We start from the raw sequence: 13196 nt of genomic DNA on the forward strand, positions 1-13196 counted from the left end.
CTCTGAATAGTGGGTGACCCAACGGGCTCAACTGTTACTATGGTGTATATTAGAGACCGTGTGATAAGAAATAATGCAATTACTAACTGATACTATGATAATAAATAATGCCATTATACAATCGCTACTATGGTGTGTATTAGAGACCGTGTGATAAGAAATAATTTCGGGTCACTTTTATGAAAATTTCTAGCATGAGTAATTTTACATTACACTAACGTTCGCTCTCTTTACGAAACTTCTTACTTCACTTTTTTGAAAAATGAAATGGTCTTTCCTCTTATTTCCGATCAACAATCAAATATATTTTCTTGAATTATGAATAATACGAATGGATTGAAATATTTAATTAAATTATCTAAAAGTAAACCTTCATTTCGGTGCAATATTGAAATTAGCTTGAATTATTCATAACCTCTGAATAGTGGGTGACCCAAAGGGTCACGGTGGTCTAGTTGTTCTATAAAATTTATCAAACTAGAAACATAGATGTTGCCATAAACTGTCAGTGGATTTGGCGAGGACAAAAACAAAACAACAACGAGTGAGGCGCCATCATTATGTTTGGAAATTGTTCATACTGTGTTAAATGGAGTATATAATGAACTTGGAGAAGTGTTTGATAATTCTTTTTCAATAATTTTTCTCCTTAATAACGTGTTCCTCCATTTCATAAATATCCAGCCGGAAAAAAGAATCATTTACGCAAACTCAGCTATGCTTACAATGCTCATTAGACAACGTGAATCAGACCGCTAGACGAGAAACAAGAGGGAACTGTCAATAGCCGCGACACTTGAAATTCTTTTAAGCGGGATTAGAGTAAATTAATATAAAAGACCTTTTTTTTTCCTTTTGGCTAGCTATATTTTTATGCCAGCAATACCAAGCATGAGGCGCGCTTATACCCGATTCGATTTTATTATTCATCAGGATCTTTACAAACCTACCCACAAATTGAAGTTATTTTATACAAGATTAGATACATTAATATATGGGCATGATCAAGTACATCAATCAGAGGGTTTGACCTCCTGAGTCCAAAACTATAATTAGATCTCAAGTCGGTCAAGAGATGACGAAGCTATGAGCTAAAAGTTTGTAGTTAAGAACTCGGAGCCATCCTATGAGCCACTATGTCGCGGCTAGAAAAGTTTAGGCGTTAATGAAGAAATTACTATCATAAATTCCGTGGAGAGAGGCAAAGTAGAGCCATCTATCAGTAGTAAATATAGATTAAAAATAAGGTCCAGAAACCTTTACTGACTTTATTGAAATTCAGTACAAAGGAAGAAAGATCTCTCAATAAAAATAAAACTATTTTAAAGTTTTTCTTACTTTCATGCTTTTTTTAAATGCCAGGCTAAAAAGCTTACCAATTGATCTGCCTGCAAAAATAGGTAGAATATATTAAATAAGCGTTTAATCATAATTTAATCAGTATTCTAAGTTAATTTTGCTGATACGAAACTATTGAAACCAAAATGTAATCATCGTTTCGAAAATTAGTTCTGAATTTTAGTACTTTGTAAATTCATATATAACAAACATATTTAACATAGTTAACAAAAAAAATTGAACTAACAAAATCAAGATTGCTCAGATAATTTCGTTGATGTATCTCTATCATCAGGTTCGAATTGTTTTTTACGCTTGTACATTAATTTATTCGAAATAATATTTTGTATTTTTTGTAAATATGTATTTGAATCTTTTTTGTAGTAGTTTTTTAAACATATTCACTTGCCTATACGTATATACAAAATATTTTAAGATTGGCAAATTATTTTTAATATATTGTTTAATTTTTAGAACAAAATAGTATAAAGATGGCGCTCTAGTGAAATCTGACCATCCACTCTAGTGAGGATTCGTTATTTTTATTTTTATTTAATTTTGATGCAAGGGGAAGTTAGTTTCCGTGTATTTAGTAGTAAACTTGCAACTGTATTTATTTGACAATGGCATTCCAGCATCAGCCTGGAGTAGCTATAGAGTGTTTAAGCGTAAGAAACTTTTGTTTTATTTTGCAGACTTCTATAAAATATTTTTATGTTGCTAATGGTAAAAAGGGTAAATAAACTGACAAATGTTTAGTAAAAAAAAAAAATACAAATTGGGTGTTACGAACATTGGCATTAGCCATTACTTTATCTACCATTGTTATTGGATCATTGACATTGTTGATCTTCCAACAATCAGTGAATCATAAATTTTCCAATGTCAAAAATATTGTTAAAATAATAATCACTGTCCTAAAACCTCTCACTAAGTTTGGGAATAAACCTGATCGGTCTAGAGTAGAAATTTTACTCTTTTAGAAGTTCCTCAAGCTTTTCTAAAACTTCTTCCCTCAACAGAAGTAGAAATTAAAAAGTCTCCCCACCAATTTTTGATTACTTTTTCTTCTTCTCTGCCATGAGTAAAAAATACCAGTAAAATAGTTTGATTGTAAACAATGTTTAGGCATTTTTCTTAAATGTACAGTGTATTATACTTTCTTTTCTTATTACAAGTCAAATTTGATGTTTTCAGCTAAATGTAAGAGAGTTTTATAATTGGTTTAACTTCAGAAATAGTTTTTGCATTTTTTATTTTGTTAAACCTTATTATTATCTTCTAAATAGTGTTCATCTATTTAAGAATGGACTTGTAGTTAGAATGCAAGAATTTGGATATAGTTAATTCATTTTTAGCAAGTTTGATTGAATTAATCTGTAGTTCCCAAGTGCTTCAATACATTTTTCACAAACAGATTAGTCCACCAGTAACTTTTTCACACCTTACTATAGATCTTGATAGTCAGTTTTCTAAATAAACAAAAGGCATGACTCCTACTCTATTGTAAGATTCAATAAAACCATCATGTTTAAAAATCTAATGGTTGCTAGTATCACAGTGCTCTGACAGAACATTTCTAATCTTATAATCCTCAGCTTCAAAATTAGAATCCAAACTTCTTATGTAGTAAAACTCTTGACACGCTGAAAGAGAATATAATTCTCAGGAAATGTTTCAGTTTAACATTATAAGCTTGTTTTTATTTACAGCATGTCTAATTTGCCTCTACAAGTTATTATCAATCTTGGTGACCTGATCAAATGGCCTGTAGAAAATGCCAATAAGCAAGCATCGTATTTCTCTTTTTTTATTATTATTATTTTTGGAAACTTGGCACACTTCACATTTTGCCAATTTCTGATATATCACTTCTCTTATAAGCTTTCACCTCAGTTCTTTTAAAAAAAAATCACTTCTTGCCTTCTTATGATTTTACTTTTGGAAATATTTTCTAGTAATATCTTCATAATCCTTATTTGACTAAGACTATAATGTAACTAACATCCAACAGTTTAAAATAAATCAAAGCATCCAATTATAAAGACTTAAATTATTTGTATAAAAAAATAACTTTGTTATAATCTACTTTTCTGTCAAAAATATTTAAAATTTTAACATACATATGTTTTTTCAAAATAAAAGAGCTTCTTATACCTCTACCAGCTTTATCAAATGCTACTTTAAAGTGTTCATCACAAGTAAGTGACATGGGCATCAGCAGGAGGGTGCACTTCCCCCACCTGGAAAATGAGAAACATAATTCTTTCTTCATTCATTCAGCATATGTATATGCATTTTTTTATTCAAATCACAATTTCACACTGCTTTTAAAACTGATAGCTTGCCCCTCCCAGAAAAGTTTCTGCAGATGCCCATGGTAAGTGATACTTCCTTTAATCCTGTCCCACAAATTTAACTAGTTTCCCTTTTAATCTAGGCATTTGCCTACTGTTTTCAACTTTTTATGATAATGGTTTATATGACTCTTTGAAATATTTCTAATGATACTTAGTTACTACATTTATAAGTGAAGTTATTTCTTTGTCAGTTATAAAATTGGTGAATTGTATGTTAGATAATGTGTTTTTAGTGTAGGCTATTTTAAACTTTTGTGGTATAAATATAGAGAGATGTAAAGCAACATTTAGTTTGCTTGTGATGCTTTAGTTATTTGGTTTTAATGGGTAAAGACATTAACTTTATTGTCATTGTTTTCTCCTTTCACCTTGCTTGTACTTGTTTTTTCAACTTTTTATTATCAATGTGATTACATTGTTTTTGCAGTAGGTCATATTTTCTACAAACATGAGCATATTTTAGCATTGGTGCAACAATGGTTAAAATTTTGGGGTGGACATAGAAGTTTTAGCCCTGTGTGCTAAAACTATGTATGGCTTGAATTAACTGTAAGACATGGAGTGTGTGTTACTCTTTGAGGTGTCACATACATAGTGTGTGCACATTATGCAAACCTACACAAAGAATTGGGAAAAAAACTTTATCAGCTACATATAAAAAAGAGCTAGATAACTAGATTATGCAGCTCAAAAGCTATAAATTTCAACATAGGTGCCTGAATTTTTAGGGGTACATAAAGAATACCTAAAAATGTTGAGGAGAACACCTTCCAGTTGTTGCACCTACAATTAACTGTTAAGGTATTCTTTCCACACATCACACACACATATATATCTTTAGAATTATCAAAAAATCATGTTGGACATGTTTGATATCCTAATAAAACTTGGTTCATACAGTAGAACCTAGGCAGTGTTAATGAGCTGGCACGAACATGAAAAATTATTTTTAAATGGAAAGTGATTAAAGAAGTGCAAGGAACTTTGGAGAGTTGTGCTTATTGTGTGGTGTACATTTAAATAGGCTTGTTTAATAGGACCAGGATAAACTAAATGCAGAAAAAATATCTAAAGAAAAGTGTAGTGTTAGGAACAAAGTACACATTTTAAGGGTAGGCAAAATTGTTACTGTTGTAATGCTAGAAGTATTTGAAATAGAAGACTTTAGAGCACTGATAGGAATGAAGATTTTATGTTTTAATGGAATTAATTGAGAGTTTGTTAAATATAGATAGTTTTGATGACTGAGATTTCTTTGAAATATAGAGTTATAGGTTATATACTAGATATTGAGTACCTAAAAAGAGGAGGAGTCGTTTTATATGTAAAATGTGAGTAACATACCATTCAAGTTGAGGATATCAAAGATAATAACAAAGAGATTGAATATATTTGGATTTGTGTTAGTGGACTTGGGGGGAGAAGGCTTTTAGTGGGAATTTGTTACAGACCACCAGATGAAACTAATCAAATTAATGAGAAACTTTATAGTGAGATTAAGATTTCAGCTGTTAATGACGTCATAATTATAGAGGATTTTTATCTCGGACATATAGATTGGGAAATGCTAGTCAAAACATGAGAGGGGCAGATTTTTAGAAACCATTCCTGTTGGTTTTCTTCACTAATTGGTCGGGGAACTTACAAGGAACAATGCTATTTTAGATGTATTATTAACTTCTAATACAGAAATGGGTGGAGACTGTGGGACATCTGAGTGAAGGTGATTATGGATCAATTAGATTCAATGTTTTACTGCATACAGAATGAGGAAATTATGATAAAAAATTTCAAAAAAGCAAACTTTGAATGGATGAGATCAGAATTAGCTGTTGTAAATTGGATAACTGAATGAATTGGAGAAACTAATTAAATGTTGATTATTTGTAAAGATAAATTGTTCAAGATAGACATTTTTCTTATAGAAATAAAATAGTAGCTGTAAGTAAAAACCACGTTGGCTTAAAAAAGAGTGAAAGGGATAAAAATTTAATAAAAGCATTATAGATTTAAGAAGCTGTAATAGACTGCTATGACGGGAGCCTTAAAGGATTATGGAAGATCAATAGAGTTGGTGAAACAGGACATAGGAACTCAAAAAGGTTATATGAAAAAATGGTTGGCTGAAAGTATAAAAATTAATAGTAAGGATTTATTTGAATATGTTAAGAATAATCAGAATGTTAGGATGGGGATAGAGTCTGTGAGGAATGCTAAAGAAAGCTCGTATCTGATCATTATGAGATGGTTGGGTTACTAGATTTTACTTCAGTTCTTTACTAATGAAGATTCAAGCAATATTCCTTATCCTGAACAGTTGCTTGATGGAAACAAGATTGAACAAACACTAATTTTGAACTTGTTAAGAAACAATTGGGAAATTTAAAGAATGAGAAAGCTCCTGTGCCAGATAACATTTCTCTTAGGGTTCTGAAGGAGGTTAAGGATGGAATGTATCAGCCACTTGCTCTTATTTTTTATTTGTTTTTTTGTAAATCCTTGAATAGTGGGATAGATGGCGGGTGCCAGAGGATTGGAAGTTGGCTAACACTATTCTCTTTTTAAGGAAGGTAATAAAAATTGTCCTGGTAATTATAGGCCTATTAGTATTACATCAATGGTGGGAAAAGTCTGATAAAAGATGATTTGTAACTTCATTTAACAAAGTTTAAAATTTTGTTGGATTGTCAACATTGTTTCACATGGGAAAAATCTTGATTTAATAATGTTTTGACATTCTAACTGCTTAAGTAATGGAGTTGGTTTGCTGTACCTGGCTTTTCTGAAAGCATTTGACAAGGTGCCACATAAAAGGCTTTTAAAAGTAAATTAACTTAGGGCACATGTGTAGTACTGTGTTCAGTCTTTGGCTTCTTATCTTAGGAAGGACATTGAATTGTTAGAAATGGTTCATATGAAGGCAACTAAAATGATACCAGGAATGGAAAGGTTGTCACATGTTGACAGGTTAAGATCTCTGAAATTGTTTTCTCTTGAAAAAAAGAAGAATTAGAGGGGATCTGATTGAGATGTTTGATATTGTTAAGGGAGTTGATAGTGTTGATACATCATCTTTTTCATGCATAATAGAGGGAATGAGGGAGACATAAATATTGACAGGGTAGGAGTCATCTTTAGCCAAGATCATTTTATTTTTCTAACAGGCTGGTTGTCATGTGGAATAGGTTGTCTTCAGATGTAGTAGATGCAATAAATTTAAGGGAAGGCTTGATATGTATTTGAATGATAATAGTTGGCTTTCATGATATATATATATAGTTGATGGAACAGCCTAGATGGACCAAATAGGTCCCTTGTTGCCCTTAGATTTTATGTTGTTGAGTAAGGAAAGGATATGCATGATATTGGTACAATTACTGACTAATGACCGAGATTTTGATGTTTGTCTGTGAAGAAGGTTGGATTAAACTAACACTATGAATGCTGATTGGAACATCTTAGATATATTATAATTAAATGACCACCAGATTACCTTTGTATTTTTTAAATTTTGCTCAATGTTTTGTTCAATAAATAGAATGTTACCTCTGAAGAGCTTGTAAAACAAAACTTTGAATGAAATAAGGAAAAACATTTTCAAGCATTTATTGTAGTTTCTTCAAATGATAATTCTGAATTTTTAGTTAATGAAAAATAAAGTTACCATGACCTTTAGCTGTGTGGGGCATTGTTAGGAGTACTATGTACAGTTTTGATCAGGAATGATGCACATGCTGGAAAGAACACAGAAGGCTAGTAGAATGATACTGAGTAAACAAGCTTAATACATAAAGACTAGGATTTGTTTATTCTCAAAGGTGGTTTTACAGGAGGCTTGTAGGAAAGGTGGAAAGATTGAAAATGCAAAGTAAAATATTTGAGCAAATAAGTTTGAACTTTGACACATAGACCTTATTCTTGTGTTATTAGTTTAAATGATTTTAACATTTACTAAATATGAAATAGGTATGTTATTTTCAAAAAATACATTTCATTGGATTTTAATGATTTGGTTGGTTATTTTGAAGGATGAAATGTGTCCTCTGATGTTATTGGGCCAAATAGCAAAATTTAGAAGAAAAGTTCATTTTTCTAAACTTTGCACAGACATCTTTTAATTCAGTGCAAGATTGATCATGTTGATTGTTTCTAGAGAAGTTTCACTAGCAATATATAAAATAAAGAAATTTCAGTCTGAAAAACATTTGGTCTACATATAGTTCCACTGTTAGTAAAATGTTCCAGTGAACATTGTGAATAATTAAAGAGTATGCACTTTTCAGATTCCAATTAAACTAGCTAAAGAAGCTAGTGTGGATGCTGAAGGCAGACCAGTTATGAAATGTGGTTTTAAAATTGGAGGTGGTATAGACCAAGACTTTCATAAGAGTCCCCAAGGGTATACAGATAATGTAAGTTTACCTACACCCTTCAGTGTTCAAACTGAAGTGTTTTTACTGAATTTACATACAGTGTTTATGAAACTGAAAGTTTCTTTTTATAGAGATGTGTAAGCATAATATCCTGAAGGCAATAGAATAATTTTAATTTATTTTTACATATTTCATTAAGGAGTAAGAGCATGAAGTGTGGTTTGGTAAGAAAAAATTAAAAGAATAACTGTATGGAATGTTAGATAACATAAATAATGTTAATTAATTCTCTTTAGTAAAAAGCTTAAAAATATATCATTGAATTTTTGTCAGCAGTAGTACAGCAACAGTGGTGTTTACCAATTAATGTGTCAATACTGCAATAGTGTATACATAGGTCAAACAGGATGCACATAGAAACAATAATTAAAGAACATTCTAGAAGCTGGAAATTAAGGAAAATGGATTGAAACTAAACACCAATTTGGTCCAGAAAAAACTGCTATTTTTTACATATGTGTGAATAAAGGTAAAAACTAAATAGTCTGGAAATTTTAGAAATAAATAGAAACCTATAAACAAATCCAGAAAATGTTCTAAACAATTAAACCAACTTAAGCTCCTCCTCACTTTTCACCCCACATGTCTCAAGGTACATGTTAAGGTTAACTTCCATATAAACCTGTTAACAAACCATTTCAGTCTGTACCTGATGATACCTTTACTGGCGAAATCATGGTTGTTAATAAATGAAGTATATATATATATATATATATATATATATATATATGAAATGTACAATTGTCTTTGTGTTTTTTTCCTCAGCTTCTTAAGGTTCATTTTATTGGAAAGCTTCTCTCAATTTTCTCATATCTTATGTTTCTGTTATCTAAATCTTTGGATTTCCTTCTACATCTTAAAGTTTCACACCTTCTATCTTGGGATCACTTTGTATCCTAACAAGATATTCGTGAAGTCCAGAGTTGGAGATCTCTATTTTCACCTTATGAGAATGAGATCATTCCTGCAACTTCTTGGGTGTAATAAATTTCTTGGAAACAGTAGCATTCACCTATTCCTGATTCTTCCCTTCCCTCTTTCCAGATGAATGTTAACTGTTGTTGGCTCTTTTGTTTCATCGAAACATTTGTGTGTATACAAAAGTCACATTAGAACAGCTTCCATTGCTAGGATCACAATATCCTTTACATTTATCATCTGTTCCAGAAGATGTGTTTTCATCTACTTTCTTGCAGGAGACATCTTTTGAACATTTATGCATTAAACACTTTGCACACACTTTAACACAAGGATCAGCTGATTCTATTTCAATCCCTCTCCTTTCTCCCAAAGACTTGGGCTGCCTGGAAGGGTAATCTGTTTTTTTTTCTGATCACTCTCCCTTCCATTTCTTCTTTATACAATCATTCTGACTCTGATTATTTTTTGTGTCTAGTTCAAACTTCTCCCCACTGTGGAAACCACCATCACATGTTCTTGCTATGGGATACCTCCTCTTCTCGTGATATGTCACCTTTGTCTTTAATTGGGTGAGTGTGTTAACTCATCTGTATGGTGTATTGTTACTTGGGTTAGTATGCCCGTATGTCTTACCATGTCACCTCCCATCATGTTTGTCATCTTATCGGTTCTTTTGCTTCTTATCAACATTGTTCCCCAGATGAAATCCTACAGGCCAGAATGTGGACTACACCTAATACACTTGTATCTCATTATGTACATTACAGGTGGTTTCTTGTGCTTCTGACTTTTGCCTACTTCCAGTCTACCTAGAGGCCCTCATGAGGTGAGTATTGCTATTTGTTCTTCACTTTCTCTCTTGCTTACACATTGTCATTCTTAGATCTTGCTGTATGTAACCACCTTGTTGCCATAGTTCCTGACTAGAAATACATAACCCAAATCCATTTCAAGCGGGATGGGAAGTACGAAATGTATTAAGCCCATTTACCCCTGCTCAGTTCCAACTGAGTTGGGATTTTTCTGCAAGACTGTTTAGGCTAGTACAAAAGTGACTGGACACACCCATTGTTTGGGAAGTAGGGCTGGGCTGTTATCTGATAATGTTGTACAGGACGCTCACTACATTTTGAACCAAGCCATTCCTGGGGATTAGGTCCAGTTGGATGGGTCTTGGGCTTGCTTCAGGACACAGGTCTGGGATGCTACTCTCTGCATCTGATTGTGGTGTGTCTATAAGTATTTCCCCAATATGAAACAGCCTCATTTTTAGCCCTAGCCAGACTACAGTATTGTTCAACTGGCCACATGGGAGATAATGGCTGTTGAGCAATCTTACATTCACCAACCATAGTGACAGTTAGTACCATGCAAAAGATTCTTGTGATGCTTTCTTTTGCTCTATATCATCTCCTGACAGAAAATACCACAATCACGTTGGGCAAAAAGAACTCCCTGCTTGAGAGGGTTGCAGTCTTCCACCAAATGCTACCCCACTAGACTATTATCCCCAACATTGTGGGTATCACACCCCATAGGCTTTTCCTTTCTGACACTGCTTTCAGAAAGCTCATCTTTTTTTTTTTTCTTTGCACTGGCCACTCCACCTTCTTCAGTTTGGAATTCTAGTTCCTTGTGGTGCAGGTAGGTGAGTAATATTTCTGAAGTTAACATTTTCCTTACCTGAAAATGTATTTCGAAGAGATATCATCTCTCTGCCCCACCTCTTCCTCACTACTTCCAGTGTATTTTGTTTGCCTCGTCTTTGTTCAAATTCTAGTCTATAGCTTATGGGGATTACTGTGAATGGAGGGTGTGTCACCCATTTTTTTGATGAAAGCATAGTCTAATGATTACTTAATAGCCTGGTACAATACATATTTATACATGTAGGGTTGGGAGCTTTGTTCAAGCCTTGTGACATGCACAAAAAATTACACGACAGTGGGCAAGAGGTAATAACTCCTTGTGATGCAAAGATGTGAACATTTATCTGAAGTACATTTTCAGGTAAGGAAAATGTTAACTGTTGTTGGTCTTTTTATTTCACTAAGGTACTTGTATGTATTAAAAAAAATTCACATCAGAATAGCTCCCATCTATCTTTAGGACCATACTTAGCCCGTTACATGCTAGCATCATTCTTCTACTGAACTTGGGCCAAATTGTCTGTTAGAGCAGTTACACTCAGGCTGAATTTAAGAAGTACTTTATCCTATAAGTATTCAAGTTGTAATTGTACTAACATTATTTCACATTTGAAAGGCCATTTAGCAGCTACCATCAAATCAAATTTAAAACTGAAATTTAATATCCTGATTAATGTCATGTTTGCACAAGTCTTAACCATCAGTGTTACATGTACCTGCAGTGTTCACTTTCATTCTGTAGTTGTGATTCATGTGTGGAAATGTTTCACTGTCCCTTCCTCACTTGGACAGTTTCCATTGTTGTGGCTGGATATTACATCAACAGGAAAACTTCATTTTTATCATTTGTGATGTTCCTCTTAAGGACCATTATTTTTTGCTCTTTTATTGTGGATAAGGTCTATCACAGGATGTCACCAATGGTATTAATTTACCAATTCCTAAAACTGGAATTTCTGTTCTGTTTAGACCTTTGTACCATCTTCATTGTGGGGGAAGTGTCATTTCTTAAGGGTTTTCCTAGGGTGTTTGTGCAGTTCAATTGGCTCTAATTTCTTTCCATATCCAAAATTGATACTGTCATAATTGTGAAGATTCTAATGTTCTGGTACAGTAGATTATCTATTTGTTTAATCCATTCATTATTACTAACTCTGTTGATAAGCTTAATTCCATGTATCTTGCAAAATATGTGAATATTTGTGCTCAACTTGACAGTGCTAATTCTTGAACACAACTATTGTTCATGCTTGCAATACATGTAAACAAATATTACTAACTTTTAAACCGTCATGAAGAATAAAAATACAAATTACCATGTTGCAGAACATAGAAACCTTAAGTCAGTTTTAAAGAGTAAGTTGAAAATATACTAAAGGTGTTAGTGATTTTTGTTGTTGTATCTAAGCCAGGTCTCAACAAATCCTGGGTGCCAGATCCCCATGCCGACTAAAATTTATTCGTACATAGGGATGTACTAAATAGATCTCAATTCTAGAATAATTCGGGACTCCTGGAAGTCCAGAACTATTTTCGCATTCTTTGAGTCTGAAATCAAACTGTTTCTAGGATTTTAATGGTGAATTCAGCACTTCATGTTTTTTTTCAGGAATGAAGCACTGTGGTTGCACAACATGTTACTAATTTTGCACCATTTTGTTTTTCTTCTTTCTTTCAATTCAATCAATCAGTGTGCATGTTTAAACTTGGGTGGGACCAAAAGCAGTTAGTTCTGGCAATACTATCAAGTGGTTGTTGATATCATGTGATTGTTATCATGCACTTGTTGCTGTTAAAGTAAATAAACATAGCCTCCATTTCCTAGTACAAACAGTAGTGAAGTTAGGTTAGGAACACCATAAAAAAAAAAAAATCCTTTGCTTATCATTGTACAGTGTTGTAGTGGTGATTATATTAGACCTTTTCTGGAACAACCTGCTTGGCCTATCAATGTTGCAGTGATTATTTTTATTTTACTTTCATTCATTGCAAGAATCCACCTAAGTTATAGTTATTTAGTGTACTATTTTAATAATTGCACGTATTGAAGTTTAATATATGTTATATAATAAAGTTTAATAATGAACCCTTTGGTTTTTAGTGTAAAACTGTATGTCTCATACCATAACCACACAACCAACTCAAAATATATTCCATAAGTTTTCTATATCAGACCTGGCTCCTGAGTGTTTGGGCTGGCTTTTAAATCTGAAACTAACATTCAAGTTAGATCAGGCCTTCACAAATAAAGTCAGGAAGACCTTATGCCTTTAATCTTGTTGATAAAGAGTCGGTCAAAATGACCGACTTTGTAACCACCGTATAACAAACAATAACCATGAAATATATGTATGTGTGTATATATATATATATATATATATATATATATATATATAATTTAAGTTAGTAAGTATATCTACACAACTATAGTACGGTACGTAATTTAAGTTAAAACTTAACTAAGTTAAGTTAGTTAACGTAAAACTAAACTACTA

General features: G+C 32.6%; 1 protein-coding gene across 2 annotated transcripts in view; it reads left to right on the forward strand.

Annotated features, from left to right (window-relative positions):
• The first annotated feature begins 1863 nt into the window (after positions 1-1863).
• The window catches only part of LOC106464905 (uncharacterized protein C45G9.7-like), a 53946-nt gene continuing 42613 nt past the window's right edge, over positions 1864-13196 (forward strand). For both annotated transcript variants that reach the window (XR_002611851.1, XM_013925076.2), the window contains exons 1-2: positions 1864-2006; positions 7982-8110. Coding sequence is in view for 1 of the 2 variants with exons in the window: in XM_013925076.2 (XP_013780530.1) it covers positions 1962-2006; positions 7982-8110 (174 nt within the window). In the remaining variant the exon portion in view is untranslated. The remainder of the gene's footprint in view (positions 2007-7981; positions 8111-13196) is intronic.

Source organism: Limulus polyphemus, unplaced genomic scaffold (genome assembly GCF_000517525.1).
Source record: "Limulus polyphemus unplaced genomic scaffold, Limulus_polyphemus-2.1.2 Scaffold1776, whole genome shotgun sequence".
Classification (NCBI taxonomy): domain Eukaryota; kingdom Metazoa; phylum Arthropoda; class Merostomata; order Xiphosura; family Limulidae; genus Limulus; species Limulus polyphemus.